This window comes from Diplotaxodon limnothrissa, linkage group LG11, assembly GCF_057381915.1.
Source record: "Diplotaxodon limnothrissa isolate DT_005_m linkage group LG11, D_limnothrissa_male_GT1.1, whole genome shotgun sequence".
In the NCBI taxonomy this organism is placed as follows: domain Eukaryota; kingdom Metazoa; phylum Chordata; class Actinopteri; order Cichliformes; family Cichlidae; genus Diplotaxodon; species Diplotaxodon limnothrissa.
This window is the reverse complement of record NC_140606.1, coordinates 13,851,968-13,870,801: the sequence shown is the minus strand read 5'-3', so window position 1 is coordinate 13,870,801 and position 18,834 is coordinate 13,851,968. Positions and strand designations below refer to the sequence as shown.

Genomic DNA, 18,834 nt, shown 5'->3' with positions numbered 1-18,834 from the left:
CACTATTTCAATAACTATACAGCAGTGACTCTTTTTTGCATTAAACCATGAAACAAAGTGAATTATTTTAACTGCTTCATGTTCTGCTTCACATGTTGCTTGTGGTTGTTAGTTTAAACACAGTATTTCTATATTTCTGATAAAAAAAAGTCTGTTTCAGATGCTGTTTGTATCAGACAAGCTGTTCTGAGCATTATGCAGATAATAAAATCTCTCAGGACAGTGTAGGCTTGTTGTTTGTTCTCTTCACGTTAGTGGCAACAGATTAACTCCTCACATCGCTCCACTCAACATCAACCTTAGCAGATGTTTAATAACAGAAAGCACTTTCGTGAGTGTGTGTAGCGGCTGTAAAATTACCCCAAATGTTCTACTTTAACACACCTTTCAGGATTAAAGACATGTAACAGATTACACGTTGTCATGAAGTTATATTTTATTTTAACAAAAATACGCAGATACAGCTGCTGGACTTGTAGCAATAATAAGCTCATCTCTTGGTCTAGTATAATTTCAAGAGGTTTACATTAAAATATCACCCAAGCTCAGTGAAACTTATGAGGATATTGTGTTGTTTTTATAGCTGCAGCTCCTGTGTGTCTGTGGGTGGATAAATGTGACCAATATAGAGTTAGCTAAACGTTCTGTTTAGACTGAACCCTGCTGTCTGTCTCTCGTTCATACTCTTGCTTCTTCTCAGTGGTGTATTCATGCTGCTCTGTAAAGGCCCCCAGCCAGCCATCTGTCCCATCCTATGGGGGGTCCTGAAGGAGCTGTGACGCTCCATAGGATGATTCTGGGGGCTCCAGTTTAGCCTCCAAAGGGGATTAGGCTGCTGGAAAGCGTGGGACTGAAGATTAATCTGGGCTGCTGTACCTGGAAGAAAGAGCTTTGGGTCTTTCTGAAGCTGAGGCCTAAGATGAGCTCCTGTTGAAGCTGGAAGCTCTTTGATAGTTTGTGGTTGGAGCTGGGGCTGGTAGTACCTCTGTGGCTGAGCCTGCCTCCTGGTTTCTAGAAAGGAGAATTTGGTTTGCACACCAGGTGTGTGTCCTCTTAGAGGTGTAAAAAGAAACTGATGAGTGGTGTTTGCTTGTTTGTGTTGTGTTGTAGGAGGAGGGTGGAGTTTGGGATTATCATGTTGAAGTTCCGGTTTGGGTTTGAAACTGTGTGAGGAGCTCCGCTGTCCTCTCTGTGTGTTCAGGTCTGCAGCAGTCCTCAGAGGGTTTGTGTTTCTGTTCCTCTGCTGAAAGAAGAGCCCTTCGGTAGCCACGTCTGCAGGATCAAGATTTGAATTCTTCAAAGGTGTTTCACAGAGTACAGTCCTGTGCTGTCTGTGTGTCGGGGACACAGTGTGCAGAGGGTCTGACTCTTGAATCGCTGCATTCTTTTCAGCTGTAGTGCTGATGTAGTGGGTATGATCAGGCAGGTTTAGGTGGCTCTGAATCTGGTATTCGCTCTTCTCTTTTTCATTATGCCTTGTGTGTCCAGATTCCATTGTATATTTGGGCTTTTCCACAGATTTACTCTGCACCTCACGCTCCATTTCTGGTTGAATCAAAGGCTTCGGGTACAGCTGCAGAGGTTTTCTTTGGATTTGTGTACCAGTGTCTGCTCTGTGCTGAGGTTGGTTATCCCCCCGGCTGCTCACCAGTGCTGGACTCTGGGGTTTATGTAGAACTGTCCCAGCTGCTTTTGTCTGAGTGTTTTCAGCATCTTTATTCCAGTCCCACTGAAGACCTGTCTGGTTTGATGTCTGCTTACTGATACCAGTATCGCTATGAAGAGCCGCATGTGATGTGGCGTGTCGGCAAAGAGTGTGGGGCACAGTGATAAAGGTGACAAAGCCGGTGACGGGTTTGGAGCTGGAGTGCAGCCTGTGAAATTCCTGCAGGAAACATGTGACTGCGCTGCCCTTTAACAGAACAGCAAGACTCCGATGGACCTGCCAGGACAACCAGGAGAAGCTGAAGGGATCACACGATCACACACACACACGGTTACTAATTGTACAACAGAAAATTTAAGAGAATACATACAAAAATTGTTGATAATGATGATGTTCCTGCATGTTTATACCTGTATGAACCAGTCAGCACTTCAGTCCAGTCACTGATGATAAAACTCTCTGCAATCTGACCTTTCAGCTTCCTGCCTGTCTTTGCACAGTAGGTCTGTCCATAGACGCTGTGTACTGACAGTTTCTGTGCACACACACACAATTATTTAACACAAACTGTATCATTTGTATTTTTATTGCTGTATCATTGATGGATGTAGATATTTATCTTGACAAACATATCATTTGTTTACTGATTGTCATAAGCAGTCTTTTAAGCAGCAACTTCCAGGGCTAAGAAAACAAATCCTAATTTGGAAGTGATAATTGTGGTACCTGCCTAGACTACAGATTACTGAGTTAAAATGCCCATCCCAGAACAACAGGGATGGGCATCAGCCATTTTTGTTACATGATCCAGTGGCAGCAGCGTGTTTTAGGAAAAGTCCCTTAAAGATCAAATGCTGGCTCATGAAAGAAGAAAACATCACATCAGACAAAAAAGAAAACAGCATGGTCATCATATAGAGCTCGGTGAAGTTGCTTTCCATGTACAGTGTTTGCTTGTGCTGTACTGTTGCATCAGAGATACTGTGGTTCTCTGGCAGGCTTGATTTAAGGTTGCATGGTTACAAGATAAAAAAAGAACAAGATATAAAGCATGTATATGGATACTTAACGTTTTTACTCTTGATTTCTTCAGAAGAGTGCTGCAATTTGAAGGTAGTGAGAAAGAGAATGACGAGTGGACTCACAGGAAAGTTTTTACTGTCGAGTTTGAGGTCCTGCCACATGTTAACAAACAGGTTCAGGTTCAGCTGGTCCAACAGCAGATGTACAGACACGTTTCTCTTCTTGCTCGCCTCCAGAAGATCGCAAAGCAGCTCCACGTCACTGAAGCTGTCCACCACTATAGCCAGGGCCTATAGACACGTGGTTATGAGTTACTGAGGAATCACTTTACCAAACACCTGCAGTCACAGAGATCACTCACACTGCCTCAGCTCACAAGATCCAGCACTGGGTTTTTATTTCACATGCGCGGGTATGCATGCTATATTCCTTTTTACATGTACAAACATACACAAAGAAACACACAGACACATCCAGGCATACCAGTTTAGCCTTTCTGATGAACTGCCTAACCAGGTCTTTCATGCCAGCTGCTCTGCAGTCTGAGGGGAAGAAAACTTGAATCATCTGTTTAACCAACACAGGACCGCTCGATTTCACGTCTATGAAAAGGAGCAAAAGAAAACTATAAACAGCAGTGAATTGCAACAGAAAGCTCAAAAATACATTGCCCCCAAAATGTGCACTGACCTACAGAGGATTTAAACACTTTTACAAAATATTTAGTACTCCATTAGTACCTTTCAGCTGACACTGACCTGACTCTGCCAGAGTACAGTCACTGTCTGCTGACACTTCAGAGCACTGTGTGGGAGAGTTTGAGCCAGCAGATAAACTCTCCAACTCTTTGCCATCATCATGCTGCTCACTAGGATCATCTGCATGAGACAGAAAACCATTTAAAGCAACTCAACCTGGGATAATGGGAACATTAAAGATGCACGGAAATATTTCTAACCTGTGTGACTATCCCTCCCATTCTTCAGGATGTAATTCTTCTCTGGCTCTGACAGAAAGTCCACTTCTCCCTCTGCTCTCAACACCTCGTGGTAATCCTCCAAGCCCCGGCTGAGGAGACAGTCCGCTGCAAGACGAGCGCTCTCGTTGTGGCTCAGGTCCACTGTGGAGCTGCTAGATATGAAATCATAGGAGGAGGAAGGGATGCGGAGGTCTTGGAGACGTCGCCTTACCTTCCCCAGCGGCTTGGACGTCCTGTACCACAGCGCAGACACACTGTTGGAGGCATCCATGGATACAAAGCCTTATTTTCAGGTTAGAGAAAAGTTAGCATGCTGACGTTACAGCTCTGGAAATCAGTTTCTCTAAGAGAGATCTACTGATTCAGACATGCAGACAGGTAAAGAGAGAAAGGTAGATCCACCCCTGCTGAGGGCAAGATGGTTTCCTAAAACATAATGAGAAGTGACAGGTGAAAAGTGAGTCAGTCAGACTGTGGGTGTAAGACAGTGACCTTCAAGTGTGTAACTGTGAAGGTAAAGATAAAGAAATTTACAGGAAATGATGCAAAGATAGAATAAAAATATTAGCCTGTAAAATTTGAGACATCATTCAAAGAAATTCTGCTTTTAGATGTGATTCTGTGGCTCCAATACCTCCCTGTTTGTGCTTTTGTTTGTTAATTAACTTTGGCAGTGACAACAGGGCAGTGCATGCTTTGCAGTTTCCTTCCCATGGCCTGTGACAGAGTGATGCAGAAGAACAGGTGAGCACAGATAAAACATGGGTGGAGAGATAGAAAGCAGTGAGTGACAGGAATGGAGATCGCTGCCAGTTCAGCTCATGTCAAATAACACCTGGATGCTCACAAGACCAAAAGTGATGACAGTTAATGCCACACCCAGACAGTGAGAAGAGGCCCATAGGTCAGTGTTTTTGCACTTCTGCTTTGGTAGAGTCTAATCTCTAACTCTAATCAAATCATAAATCCTCTCATCTAAATATAACCCAACCTAAATGCATTCTGAATACAGAAAAGTGTGACTGCAGATATTTAAATTAAAGTTTGTTTTTTAAAAATACATGACTCTGATAAAGAAAGTCATAATGACACAAAGATCAATGCAGATTTTTAAATGTTTTTATGCAAATAGATTTTAAATAAAGCAAATACAAAATACATTAAAGTAAAAAAGGACTCATGTAAGAACTGCACATCTGTTAAAAACATGACAGCAAATTTAAACAGTTTATTCTTCACTATGGACTCTGCAGAAGAAGCGTGTGAGTCCGTTACACACAGTACCGAGAGTATGTCAGATGGTCTTACACACTGCTTAAAGAAAAATAGTCAAAGCTGGTTTTTGAGAGAACCACCCAAACATTACAGGTTGATGCGAGCAACAATGTGCACATGACATGAAGCACAAACAAAGCCAGAAACTGAAATAAACTGTTTCTGTTCTCGACTTGTGTTTTGCTAAAACATGAGTTTTCATGAGGATGAAGAGTGGAAGCTGTTTGACTGCATTTGTACTTTAAGGTGGAGGGATGGATGGCAAAAACATTCTTTGGAAGCAGTTAGCTCATCGGTCTGATTCACTGTCCGTCTGTTCCAGAGGTCTCGAGATAAGAATATGTTTCTGTGACTCTGTGAAGCCAGAGTTTGAGGGAGTTGTGGTCACTGGGAGGACAGTGTGTGGACAGACTGTGAGGAGGCAGAGCTGCCCTCTTTGGCTCTTGCTGCCAGCTTCTGTCTCAGTTCTCTGATTTCCTTCAGCAGTTCTCTCTCACTGCTGTCCAGCTGGGCCCGACCTCGGTCCAGTGAGACTGACAGGAAAAGAAAGAAAGGATTACTGATACAAAAACACATTTGACAAAGGAGGATAGAAGGAAGGCAGCTTCACAGTTTGTAGTTGTGCTCCAACACTTGACAGATTAGTAACAGATTATTATAATCAGATTATAATCGTGCGGTGGTTACAATAGATCATTACTTGAAATACTACCCAGCTTTGGTAAACCGATGGGGAAATACATTTTGCCACTTAATTTTTAAAAAACATGGTGATAACAAGGACTTACAGTTGGTGGAGGTGCTCTCTGAGGGTGAGCTGCTGTTCAGACACAACACCTGACTTCCTGCTGGTCTCGCAGTGGTGAAGGAGTTAGTCCTGACAGGAGTGACGGCACCGTGTCTGTGTAGAGGGTCTCTACTCAAACACGGTGACCTTATCCTCGTCTGCCCCTCACCATCTGATAAACAATAAATACACTGAGATGAGTCTGAATAATAGACTGTGTGTGTGTCTGTGTGTGGCAGTGAGGCGGTAATACCTGTAAATGCTGAAGGGCATGGTTGGTGATGATCCTGTAGCAGAGCTCTGAGAGTCATCACCTCATCCCACTGCAAATTAACAAGCAGTCATTCTTTAAATGAACAATGCTCACATTACATCAGATGATGATGATAACAATCAACTGGGATCACAAAGATTTGTCTTAAGGTCTGTTAAGGTTCAAAATTGAGGAGGGAGAGTACAAACCACTCTTGGTCCAGAAGCTCTTTGGTCAAACAATGATTTTAATGAACACACGTGTGGGAAGACACTCTGTACGCAGACAGCCAGTAGTCCTCGACTTAATCAAAGCATGAACAGATATTTTATAGCATCAGGGTTTGATTTACTGACGCCCCTTCATGCGTCACAGATACATTTTATACATAGATCAGATCAACACCAGAATGACTTTTCACCTAGAAGATCATCTTCTATTTTCATGGCTGGTACTTTCCGTTATCTTAAAGTGAATTGTTCCTCTTTCTTGTCGAGACATAACTAATCTCTCCTCTAAATAAATCTGACTAATGTGTGTGTATGTGTTGACCTCACATGCTCTTTGTGTCACCTCTTAACTGTCTGTGTCTCGTCCTCAAATGCTCTTTCTCAATTCACCTGTTGCACTTCTGAGCTTTCACTAGACCAGAGGCTCACTGAGACTATGTGTATGTCTTCTACTAAATAAATGTTTTAACCAAGAACCTCTACTTAAAAGCTTAATATAAAATGATCTGATATATAAGTGTTTTGTAAGCATGTATTGCAATCCTTCTATGGCTCCAAGTCACTTGCACAATAGATTGTCCGAACATCGCGCCGAACAAAGCTTCCGACCCCCAATTAATTGACCGAGCTCCAACTCTTTAATAAGCACAGATATGCATTGTGTATAAAATAGTCATAACTGCTTAAGGCCTTCTTAAAGCTATCTGTTACATTGTTAAAGCCTCGTCTTAGCCTGCTGCTCAAAATAACTTCCACTTCTGCAAAACTCTCCAAGCCTGTTTCCTGTCAGCCTGTGACTTTTAGCTTTTCTGAAAGACACACACTGTTCAACCCCTGAATGCAATATAAACTCCAGATTATATTATTAATGCAATGGTAATGATGACAATTATTTAACAATAGCAGTAAAATAATTTCCCTGCTCCACAGGTCTCACATAAAAGCCCAATAAAAACTCATATATTCTGTCACTTTTCAAGCCGACACATAATAAAAATCAGGGCTGCAGCAAACAGTTATTTTAGTAATCAAGAATTCCACTGGTTATAAATAATATATAAGCACTCTCAAGTACAGTAATGTCAAATAAAGCATACATGCAATCTAAACTAAGGCATAAAATAAAATTCCCATTACTCTATTTTCTTGAAGTGGGGACTTTCTGACATTAGGAGGCAAAAAGAGACTGGATAGATTTGGTGTGTGCTCGTGTGCCCTGTGCTGTGATACCAAGTCGTTGTTATGATGTTTTTAATAATAATTCAGTGTCCAGCCTAACAGCCCAAGGTCAGTGGCTTTTTACTGGTATATGTACATTTTATTAGAGATGGCACGATACCACTTTTTTATGTCCGATACCGATACCGATATCATAAATTTGGATATCTGCCGATACCGATATGAATCCGATATAGTGTTTTTTAATCAACAAAACTGTTTTTTAAATATCTTGCTGCATTTTGTATAAGTTCATACTCAAGTTTAAAACAACAACTACACTAAAGCTATTCTGTTATACCTATATGCAAAAAAAAAAATTTCATAGTTCAGCAATACTGATCAATCTAATAAACTTAAACCTACACCATCCTCCCTATTCTGGTATTTTAAAGAGTACTTAGCATAAATATTAAGCAACCTAACTAATAGGGTTCCAACTCCCAGCAACAACAAAAATAAATAAATAAAAAATAGGGAACCACCCCTCACGCTCCACCTCATGATGCTTAATCGACGTAATCAACCTTAATTTGATGCAGTGTGAAAAAAAATGCACAGAAATCAATTATTTTTCAAGAAATATTAAATAGATTCAACATCTTTCTTCAACAAAATTGCAGACTGCACAGATGGTACCTTCCCAAAGGAAAAAGTACTATAGCTTACTAGGGTATATATATTAGACGTAATAGTTACTATATACAGTAATTGACTTCTATTCATTTTACATCAAATTAAAACTTTGGGTGTCAGATAATTATTTATTAAAAGCTAGACATTTTAAATGAGAATAAGAAAGAAAAGTATGTCTTTGTGCCCCCTTTTCCCTGTTAATGCCCTATCGGCCCCCCTGGCTAAACTTTGCTAGATCCGCCCCTGCACAGTTACCAGCGTCAGCTACGTAGAAAAAGATCCTGGTGTAGAAAGTAATATTAAATACATTCTAACAACAGCTTATCAAGCTTAAACGTGCTGCTGTTGTTCAGCCGCTGGTTTCCTCTTTCTGGTGCAAAGTGGACCAAAAACAAACTAGAGACACGGACTCGCGACAGAAAAGCCGATCAGCTGATCGTTAAGCAGTTTCATGATTGAAGTAGCAGCAGGAGAGGCAGTCGCTTGTTAAGCTTAATGCAGGAATGCTTTACAAACATTCAGAGATGGACTTACACACTTGCTTTACTTCTCTCGGGGATAACTTTGTCGGAGATGAAATGCCGGGTTGCTAGCGAAGCTCCACATGCTATCCAGACCACCTACAGGTCCCGCATGCCACAGCCGCACTATCACGTGATGCATACTGCTCCGACGTGCTAACGTTCTGAGGTGAGTTACGGCGTGTTGCAAGTTTTGTGAGGTGCTTTCGTGATATTTAATGGATCGGATTACATTTTTTATTTTTCTCCGATATCCGATCCAGTAATTTAGGTCAGTATCGGACCGATACCGATACGTAATATCGGATCGGTCCATCTCTACATTTTATCGGGCTTTATAAAAATCTTTTATTTTTATTTTATGTTTTTTTTTATTTTACTTTATAGAATTATAATCTAAAACAAAATATTTTATTTCTCTATAAATCTGAAAAACAAAAGCCTTGAAATAAATATGGTCTAGTACACCCCATGCCGCCCCTCCCCCATTAATCAGTACTTCAAGTTTTACTCAAGTTTGTAACACAAGTGTATGTACTTCTTAAATGCAGAATGTCTGTATTTTTGCCAGCTCTGCATGTTGTTCTCACCTTCCTTCCTGCCACATCTCCCACAGTGTCCGTCTCTGTCAGTCCCTCTCTCGTCCTGTCCTGCCCAGAGTCCGCCTGCTGCAGGCGTTCCCTCACCTCCCTCCAGTCTGACTCCAGGCCCAGCTGACGTGCCCCTCCGAGGAACTCCTCCCGGCTCTGTGTGTGTGTTTGTGGAGAAATATGATTTAGGTGACTCTACTGCTCCTGTTGAAAAGCCAGATGGACACACGACTTCATGTTTGACAATTACACTGGAATTTGTAACTAGCCTGCATGTCTTCCTCAGCGTTACGCAGCAGCTCTGTGCAACTCTTTCCCTCTCTTTCCGCCGGCCTCATTCTCCTCTCCACTTGCTCCTCGTCCTCTCGTCCTGCACGCTCCTGCTCTTTCAACAAACGCTGGGACAGTGGTGGAAAAACCATGAAAGAAAAGCAGCAAAACTGATTAGACAGTGGAACTTTTAATAACAGTCACAGTGCTGGGAATTATATAAACATCTGTGAAACCACATTTCACAAGACTTTACCCAAAGCGTAACAGGTCTCATGCTTGAGTGATCTTAATTGAGCATTTAACTGGAAGCTGTAACTGTTTTAGCTACAACCAAAACTTGGTTCGTGAAACACATTTTACTTAGAAATTGTTTTCCAGGTTAATGAGAGTCACTATTGGAAAGAAATGTACTAACACAAAGGGAAGAAGTGCAGAGTGAAGGAGGTGAGGCTGGTAGGGAGTCAGGAGGGTGTTTGTCACCTGTTCAAGTTGTTTCCTTTGAACCTCCATCTCCATCTGTCTGACCTCGAGATCCTGGACTGCTGCAGCTGTCTCCTGGTCATAAAGAGTCATCTGCAGCACAAAATATCAACAAGCACATAAATCTCTGTGACAATACACTGAGTCATTTTGGTGTTCCGGTCCATTACAGGATTTATAATGTGCTAAACTTCCACTATATGAACCAGATTACTAACATAGTGAAGTGTACACATACACATCTAAACATTAACATCCATCCATCCGCTTATCCTTTTCAGGGTCGCGGGGGGTGCTGGAGCCTATCCCAGCTGTCATAGGGCGAGAGGCGGGGTACACCCTGGACAGGTCACCAGTCTGTCACAGGGCTAACACACCTATGGGCAATTTGGATTTATCAATTAACAATTTGGATTTATCAATTAACTTGGACTGTGGGAGGAAGCCGGAGTACCCGGGGAGAACCCACGCAAACACGAGGAGAACATGCAAACTCCACACAGAAAGACCCTGCTGGCCTGATGGTGGGATTGAACTCAGGACCTTCTTGCTGTGTGGCAACAGTGCTAACCACTGTGCCACCGTGCTGCCACGTGCTAAACATTACCATCCACAATACACAGAAGAGATAAATCATTGAAACTTGAAATCTACCAGTATATATGTTTTATGTGTAACTTGCTGCATTTACCTTCCTGCTGATCTCCTGGTCTAGTCTTTGTATCTGTGAGGCTCTCAGGTCCTGCTGGTGTTTGAGAAAGCGTCTTCTGGTTGTGTCCAGCAGCTCTAACTCCTTCACCTTGAGCTCTCTCTTCATGGCGGCCAACCTGAACAACACAGCACAGTGTCACCAACCCATTCTCTGAACTCCCGTCATTCATTTAAGTCATACTTCATTTTCAAAGGTGCAACGTGTACTTTGCCCTCTGCTGTGTCAGTCTCTCCTCTTCCTGTGACAGAATGTTTCTGCGCTGTTCTTCTGCTTTCTGCAGCAGCTCCTAAAACAGATTCAATTAAAACAGTAAAAACTGATTCCCTTTATTTCCACTTTATTTTAAGTGTTTGTTTGTGTTGAACGCCGCACAGTCTGAGGATTACAGTAATATACTCCTTTCAGAATTCGGAAAAATTAATCTACCTGTTGTGCATAAAAGGCCTCCTCTTCAGCCTGGCGACGTAAAAAATCTGCACGCATTGCTGACACCTCCTGCCTGAACACACACTTACATGTTATGCCTTCTTCCTCCCTCCTTATATTAAGTTTTAATATTTACTATTACAAAAAACTTTTTTTTTCTTTCTTTCTTTATTATTGTTTTGTTTTAATCTCACCTCTCTCTGAGATACTCCATCTCCTGCAGTCGTATCTTCTCCTTCTCCCTGCTTTGGTATTCCACTATGAATTCTGGGTAATGATTGAACACAGGGTACTGGCCTTTGGTCAGTGGTGTAAAGTCAGAGAGCATGGCCCTGGGATGGATGTCAGCTGGTGTGCTGCTCATGAGTCGGTAGGCCTCCTTTACCATTGCTCCAACATCCATGTTGTTACGATGGTGGAAGAAATACTACAGAAGAGGAGAGACAGAAAAGTTCATTATGTGTCAAAATTTGTGTTCTCCTGGATTAGATTAGATGAGAAAAAATGATGGGAAAAGTACCTCAAAGTCTTGCTTCTGTGAGCAGAGGAGGAGAGGCTCACGGCAACAGATGATGTAAGCCACACAGGCCATCAGCAGAAATGATGGATGGTTGGAGAAAATGTTGTCAAACAGTTTCAGCCACTCATCCCGAGTCAGAACCTCTGAGAAGAAGGTCTCCAGCAGGGGCCACACGAAGAGCTAGAGCAAGCGGGGAGAAGTGTCATAAAAGTGCAGAGAACGTGTGATCCCACTGAGCGCGTGCAATTTTATGGCACATTATCTGACAGCCTCTCTGTGGTTCTGCAGCTTCTGTTACCTGCGAAGTAACGCCACAGTCCACCAGGTGCTGCAGCAGCTCCTTGTCATGATGAGCCAGGACATTCTCTGCCATGTTCAGGATATTCAGTGGAGGGTTGGGGAAATACTCAAACCAGTGCTGGCACCAGTTCACTGCACAACCAAACAACTGAATCAGCAGAGATTCCTGTGAAAGGTTCAGGTTGACTAAAAGAAAAGAGGACTTTTGCATTTGGATCAAATTTATATAGCAATCAGAAGTGTCTGTACACTCTAAGCAGCAGTGTATTTTGACCTCATGCTTGTAGCAGTACCATTCTCAGACTGATCAAGTTTTCAAATGTTTGCCGATGTAATATTGCAAAAACACACAGCGATGATGGAGCTCTGTAAGAAAATACCTATGACAGTGGCCACCACTTCGAAGCAGAGCATCGGATTGTTCTGGAAGAGCTTGACAAAAGGAAAAGCTACCAGAGGAAGGTATTCCACCTCTCCAAAGATGGCTGCCCAGTGAGCTAAAGCAGACAACACCCTGTGAAGAAGACAAAACAAGCAGTCACAATGTTTTTGGGTCCAACTATGCTGTATGCTCATTAAACATACAAATCTGGCGGTGGTGGTTCTTGAGTTAACCCATTAGTGCCCTTTTACACACGGAGGAAAAGTTCCTGTTAAGGTTTCAACATCGAGTCTTCTATAGTTTTCTTGACAGTAAAACTGGGTCAAGATGGACTGAGAGACACCAACACTTGTGTAAGTTTTTGATTTGCCTTTTTGTCCTGTCTCGCACTCTCTTTTCTTTCCCCTCACCCCCAACAGGTTGCGGAGGATGGGAGTTTTTCCTTCCCATTGTCGCCAAGTGTTTGCGTGATTGTTAAGGTTTCTTTCAAATAGGTACTCTATCTTTACCCTCCAAAATAAAGCGCCTCGAGGTGACTGTTGTTGTGACCTGGTTCTAAATAATTAACACTGCATTGAATTGGATTATATGCGTGAGTGTGAGCACCTCTGCAGTCCTCTCAGCAGTTTGTGACTTTTGATGGGGTATTTCTCATGCAGAGTGAGGAAGGCTGAATGTAGGCCTTTGTCTGTCAGACTGCTGTATGCTGCATGATTCTCTGGCAGGCACAGCAAGGACCGCCACACAAACATTCTGCAATGCAAATATAGAAAATTACTTATTATTTTTCTACATGCATGCCTAAATCTTCCTGGTGAAAGTTGTGTTTACCTGTATTTAGCTGGGTATTCTCCAAATGCCTTTAGCAGAGCCACCAGTCTCTTCTTATTTAAACCAGCTGGAAGTTCATTCTGTTCACAAAGAAACTAAATTCAAAACAACCCTTTAGCTTACACAGTCATTACATCCACAAAATGATGTGTGTTCTAGCAGTTTACCTCTTTATCCTCAGCTGTAGTCCCAGCAGGAGGTCTAAGGGTCTTCACTTGTGTGCGTCTGCCTGAACTCTTGGTTGGTCTTTGAACAGCCTCTGACCTTACCTTGACCTTTAGGTTTGAAAAGTCCTGATCAGCTTCACCACCAGAGACTACTGCCACCTGAGAGGGAGGCGGCTGTGGAGAGTGCCAGGGTAAAACAAACAATCAAACACACACACGCGCACACACAAAATTTCCAATCAAGACATGTGGTAACTTTTGGTATGAACCCTATTCATCACATTCTTGCTTGTCACCTTGTTTAATTCCTGCGTGAGACTCTGGACGCTGTAGATATTGACGCTTCCATTATCCATGATCGCCACAATGTGTCGGCCGTTAGGGCTTACTGCCACTGTAGTGATGGATTCATCATGGGAACCCACGTGAAAGAGAAGCTTGCATGTGTGAATGTGGATGAACCGCATCACACCATCCTGGCTCAACACACCCAGTGTCTATAAGACATTAAAGTTATAACCAAAAAGGAAACTGAGAAATTCAGAGGAAATGTACAAATTAACAGCATATAGCCATATTAGTTACATGCCAGTTAATTTTCTCTTCAATGTACAAGATATGAGATTATCTTAAAAAAAATCTACTTGAGGAATACTTTTTGAGAACGTTATTTTTAACATGAAAACTGGAAAAAACCTAAACCCTTCTGGTAGTGCTGTTTGTACCTGGCTGGCTCCTCCGTCGAAGCTGTCGGGCAGGAATTCCAGCTGTCTGACAGTTCGAACCTGCGTGGGCATCTGAATCACCCTGAGCAGCTGTTTGGTGTCCAGACACCACAGGTGCAGCAGGTTGGAGCGCCCACCTGCTGCAAGGCTCTTACCGTCACTGCCAACACAGCACAAGTATGCATTAGTTAGAGACTTTTGTAAGGGGCTGTTAATGAGTGGCTGTGAGATGAGAGACCCACCGTGTGACAGCAAAGGCCTTGTAGAAGATTCTGGGTCCACAATCGGGAACAGGGAGCTGGTATTTGCAGAAAAGTGTGTCACTCTCCCACGCAAAGATGGAATCATCACTGAAACAGCTGAGGATGGTGTTGCTGAGAGGCAAGAAAAACACCTGCAATGCAAACAACACCTGACGTGGTCAGTCTACAGTGTGGATGTCCATTCATTTATATCAAATTAGTGCGTCTCGACCTATAGCACCTAGAACAAGCTCCAGCTCACCTGCAACCATTAATTGCCTAAGCAGAAGAAAATGGATGGATAGTTTGCAGAGCATGTCTGCATGCTCACCCTCTGTATGCCTACAGACTGCCTGATGTTGAGCTTTCTCTTCCTTTGGAACGTGTCCAGGTCCCAGAGCTGCGCTGTGTCTGAGGATGTGGTGATTGCATAGCGGCCTGAGCTGTGGACGGAGATGGATGAGACTGCTCCCTCGTGACCTCGCATCCAACTCACCAGCTGCTTAGTGTCTATGTAATTAACCAGAACAAGTTAATTTGTAGTTCAAAAGAAGAACCAAATTACACATTTTGGATTAAAATGACCAGCTGCTACTGGGAGAAATGAAAAAACCCGCAGAGTGCTGGCTGGCTGTGGTTACAATAAAGAAAATCCTTTAAAAAATTTTTGTTAAGAATAAAATTACAATTCAATTTTATTTATATAGCGCCAAATCACAACAACAGTCACCTCAAGGCGCTTTATATTGTACGGTAGACCCTACAATAATTCTGTACAATGAACTACAAATGAAAAACTAAGCAGCACTTTATGTGTGAGGACGTACCTTTGTCGAAGCATTTAATAGTGTAGTCAGCCAAAGCCACGAGGAACTCTGTAGTCCTGCGGAGGCTAAATGCCAAAGAAGTGCACGCCTGTCCTGTTTTCTGCACCAGCCGAAATCTATCAATAAAATAAAATCAAATAAATTTCAAAAGCATCAAAGGTTTTAAGACTCCATTCTGAATATATTTAATATTCTAATTCAAAGGAAGAACATTTATGAATCAAACAATCCTGGTTGATAAAAGTAAATCCTAAACAATACAGAATTCTGTACATTTATATACTAAATAACCAAGTGTCCCTCATAGCCACACACCTGTTTCTACTGATGTCAAAAACATAAATGTTGCCATGGTGATCCCCAGCCAGGAAGGAATCACCAGTGGTGTCGAAGGCCACGTGGAGGAAACGCACCGTCTTGGCCTGCTGAGCAGTGCGGACCACAGTCACTAACACACTGAAAAAGGCAAACAAGGCACCTCATCAGAGACAAAATAGTGTCTGAGTGAATCATCGCTGCTCCCTAGTGGTCACCTAGGAAAAGATCTACTACGATCTCTCTGCACCTGTCTGCATTAACCACCTGAGGTCTTACTTACACAGGTGTGGGATATGAGCTATGTTAACATTACCTTAGGAATAGAACAATTTCTCACTGGCACAGATTCTTTATAAAAGAACTGAAATCGAAATCAAATTTCATCTCTGGGCTCCTTGATGGTGGTGTGAGAGAATGTTAGAAAGAAAATGAGTGAATAGATCATTCTTGCATTATTTAATATTTTCTAAAAACAATAACCTAAAAATGAATGATTAGCAACAAGGATTCGACCTAAATGAAAAGAACAAAATTTGCTTGTTACTAAGTATTATACAAATTTTGCATAAATTTCGTTCACAGCAAAATATGATCAACTAGCACGAGACATTCAAAGCATGTTTTCTGTAAGAGAAAGAATTTAACTACATAATTTAACAACCCCAAGATGACATCTGACGACCTCCCATGAACCCTTAATGACGAGTTATGACACGTTAGTCAAAGATGTGGCGTGACGACCATGTGATGTTTCCAGTTTTTTTCAAGGGCAGCTGCAGAGGCAGAGACCACCCTCTTTAACTTCTGATGCACACTCACACGTTCTGTTCTACAACCAAATATGACAGGAAGCAACAAAAGACCTCCAAGGTTTTACTCCTAGTAGGGTTTCAAGGAGTAAAGAGTTAAAGGTTTTTGCAACTTGAAAACAGTCACTGTGCGTACTACAAGAAAATATTTTTGTGTTTCTGTGTGTGGAGTGAAACTAGAACTGAAGCAATGTGCAAAGATAAAGCAGTTCAGAAACAGGTATAAAGATAAGGTTTTCGTTAGGTATAAGAAAGAGAGAGATGTTTGAATGTCAATAAATGTCTCTGGTTAATTAGTTAGAATTCCAGGTTTATTCAAATTTTGCAATCAACACACCAAAATTGGAGGTATTTGGATTTTGTATTTCACACAGTGTATGTAAATGCAAGTAAAAGTGAAATTATAAATATGTATATTGTTGTTATTGAGGTTAATATCAATAAAGAGGCAGGATAAACAATAATGGATTTACTGGCAAAGAGTCGGGTTAAATAAGTGTGCACTTCTTCCCACTCTTTTGGATATGTCAACTAAGTCAGCCAAAGTGAAGCAGTGTATTTTGCATGACTTTCTGTGTACTGCTTCCATGTTCAAAAGAAACTGAACTAAACAGCAAACAAATAAATGCCAGGTCTCTCTTGGAAATGAGATTTTTAATCTCAATGAGATTTTTTACCTGGATAAATAAAGGACTAATAATAAATAATTGCCATAGACAATTTCATCCATGTCTCATCCACGGATGTTTGATTGGGGTGAAATTTGGGGTGAGGTCACAGTGCACTAGTCGCAACATTTTTATATTCATGAAGCCAGTCAGAGACTTGTGAAGAAGATTTTCATTTATTTATTCAAAATTTCCTTTAATTTGATTCACATTCAAACATAAATCATTTGTAAATCTGCGATTTGCTAGAACTACAGTTAAAGTTTCATAGTTTTCTAGGATTACTGCTGCCTTAATGAACTAGTAAAACATAACTAATTCTTTGATTGCAATTAGTAAATAAAATAACTCATCACAACAGTAGTAACGAATCAGTATTCGTTATGTAAATACCAACAGACAGCAAAAATACTTAAAGTAAGAGTGCCAAAATACAGCAATCACGGGAATACAGACTGACAACTTAGAGCGCTATGTGTAATAAAGATGCCCCGCATGTAAATGAGTCCGTGCAGCATCAGCTGCTGACAGTCTGATCAACTAAAGAAGACTTTTGTGAAAATTAAACCTACCTCTTCCCCGGTGTTGGTTTTCGATGCCAGATTTTACCCTCCTCTTTGTTCCCAATGTCCGTCACCTCCATTTTCAAAAAAGTCCACACAGTTCAGGAGGTAAATTTACAAAACACCGCTTGAGTTAACTTAATGTCACTATGATATAGCATGGCTTCCCCGCTAGCAGGTTAGCCGGCTAATCTTTTTACAGGCGGGGTAAACAGCGGCAAATTTAAAAGAGTAACATTGACGAAGTGCGGTAATGAGAGAAACCGTTAATGCCCTCGATTAAGGCTTAGCAATGTAATTCAGATTTAAGTAGTGCCCTAAAGGTTTAGCTGACCCCCTACGAACAGGTTGTATTCACTTGTTATTGTTTTGTTTATTTTATTGGTTGGGTTTAAGAACAGTTATTTTGTCGCCCAAAATTGACGAAATACGGCAGAAGGCGTGGCCAAGGAACATGAACGCGAGGTTTTTTTTCCACCCCTGTAGATTTCTTTTTCCACAAGACCCAGAAAAAAGTGAATATTAAGTAAATTTTTATTTAAAAATAAAATTGAAAAAATAAATACGTGACGTTTATTTATGTATTAGTGTATATTTGTTTATTTTATATATTTATTCATACATTCATCTACATCCACACAATAAAGCTCCGAGTTTTTCAGTTATTCTTTTTATTATCATAAGTTTTCTTATCTCATATGTCAGACCTCCAAAAGCCATTCTAATACTTAAGTATGTAAGTAAAATATCCAAATCCTTCACCCACTTCTTTAAAGGCAGAGTGAAAGATAAAAGGTAAACTCCAGCAACTGAACCCTGAACTGAACTGATAATTAATTACGATTAACTGATCGCCACCACTTTTTTAAAAAGCATTATTTCGTGCCCAGTTCTCTTCTTGTGGTCTGTTTTTAGATCTCCACAGGGGGCTGCGAGAACGGCGTCGTTCGGCACGCCTCTTTGTGTTGCTGGCTGCCTCTGGATGGTCAAGTGAGCGTGTTTGCAAATTTCACAGGAAGTGCAATAAAATGTAAGGCAAACAAGATATTGTTAGATACTGAAAACACATCCGGTTTGAATGGTTAAATTAAGAGCTTTTTATAAACGAATTTGGTCAATATATGTGCAAGCACACACGGGTTGGCATGTATTTACACTTTATCGTCAACTGTGCACATCCTTAATATTATAAATGACCCCACGAACTGATCATACTGCCTAAGGACCTTTGTAACACTTTTACACAGCGCGAACAGGAATGGTTTCTCTAAAATTCTTCATTTTATGTGTGTATCCAATCACAAGTGCTGTTTTCTGCAACAAGCGTTTAACTTTAAAATGAAAGCATTCCAGTACGCTCAAAAATGCGTAATTTTCCATTATTTGCCTCGGATAAACGTAGTTTGTTAATTG

The 18,834-nt window shown here is 41.3% G+C and overlaps 2 protein-coding genes across 3 annotated transcripts; both read right to left on the bottom strand.

Moving 5' to 3' along the window:
* Window positions 1–631: 631 nt before the first annotated feature.
* LOC146622446 (uncharacterized) lies at window positions 632–3,939 on the bottom strand. Its single transcript, XM_085365143.1, has 6 exons — window positions 3,648–3,939; window positions 3,448–3,567; window positions 3,173–3,291; window positions 2,812–2,979; window positions 2,077–2,201; window positions 632–1,964 (listed from the first exon to the last, which is right to left on the bottom strand). Exons 1-6 carry the CDS (start codon window positions 3,937–3,939, stop codon window positions 632–634), a joined length of 2,157 nt encoding a protein of 718 aa, XP_085221269.1.
* A 1,388-nt stretch (window positions 3,940–5,327) lies between these two features.
* Window positions 5,328–17,585, bottom strand: tbc1d31 (TBC1 domain family, member 31). Of its 2 annotated transcripts, none has more exons than XM_085365142.1 (23): window positions 17,431–17,585; window positions 15,379–15,519; window positions 15,064–15,179; window positions 14,568–14,746; window positions 14,237–14,388; window positions 13,995–14,154; window positions 13,566–13,766; window positions 13,270–13,443; window positions 13,103–13,197; window positions 12,878–13,024; window positions 12,270–12,403; window positions 11,888–12,021; window positions 11,590–11,769; window positions 11,264–11,496; window positions 11,070–11,142; window positions 10,850–10,929; window positions 10,623–10,758; window positions 9,932–10,024; window positions 9,448–9,576; window positions 9,179–9,334; window positions 5,984–6,053; window positions 5,732–5,902; window positions 5,328–5,476 (listed from the first exon to the last, which is right to left on the bottom strand). In XM_085365142.1, exons 1-23 carry the CDS (start codon window positions 17,499–17,501, stop codon window positions 5,328–5,330), a joined length of 3,174 nt encoding a protein of 1,057 aa, XP_085221268.1. In that variant the 5' UTR covers window positions 17,502–17,585. The 2 variants fall into 2 exon arrangements, with proteins under 2 accessions (XP_085221268.1, XP_085221267.1); XM_085365141.1 differs by having other exon boundaries at window positions 13,103–13,182.
* Between the last annotated feature and the right edge of the window lie 1,249 nt (window positions 17,586–18,834).

What these genes read in the sequence shown, in the direction of transcription:
- LOC146622446 (XM_085365143.1), bottom strand. Translation starts at nt 3,939, where the DNA reads ATGGATGCCTCCAACAGTGTGTCTGCGCTGTGGTACAGGACGTCCAAG. An exon ending in TGGGAGGGATAGTCACACAG is followed by an intron (nt 3,568 to 3,647) that starts GTTAGAAATATT and finishes TGTCTCATGCAG; the next exon opens with ATGATCCTAGTGAGCAGCAT. An exon ending in CTGTACTCTGGCAGAGTCAG is followed by an intron (nt 3,292 to 3,447) that starts GTCAGTGTCAGC and finishes TCCTTTTCATAG; the next exon opens with ACGTGAAATCGAGCGGTCCT.
- tbc1d31 (XM_085365142.1), bottom strand. Translation starts at nt 17,501, where the DNA reads ATGGAGGTGACGGACATTGGGAACAAAGAGGAGGGTAAAATCTGGCAT. An exon ending in TCGACGGAGGAGCCAGCCAG is followed by an intron (nt 13,767 to 13,994) that starts GTACAAACAGCA and finishes AATGTCTTATAG; the next exon opens with ACACTGGGTGTGTTGAGCCA. An exon ending in ATGGAGTATCTCAGAGAGAG is followed by an intron (nt 11,143 to 11,263) that starts GTGAGATTAAAA and finishes GTGTGTGTTCAG; the next exon opens with GCAGGAGGTGTCAGCAATGC.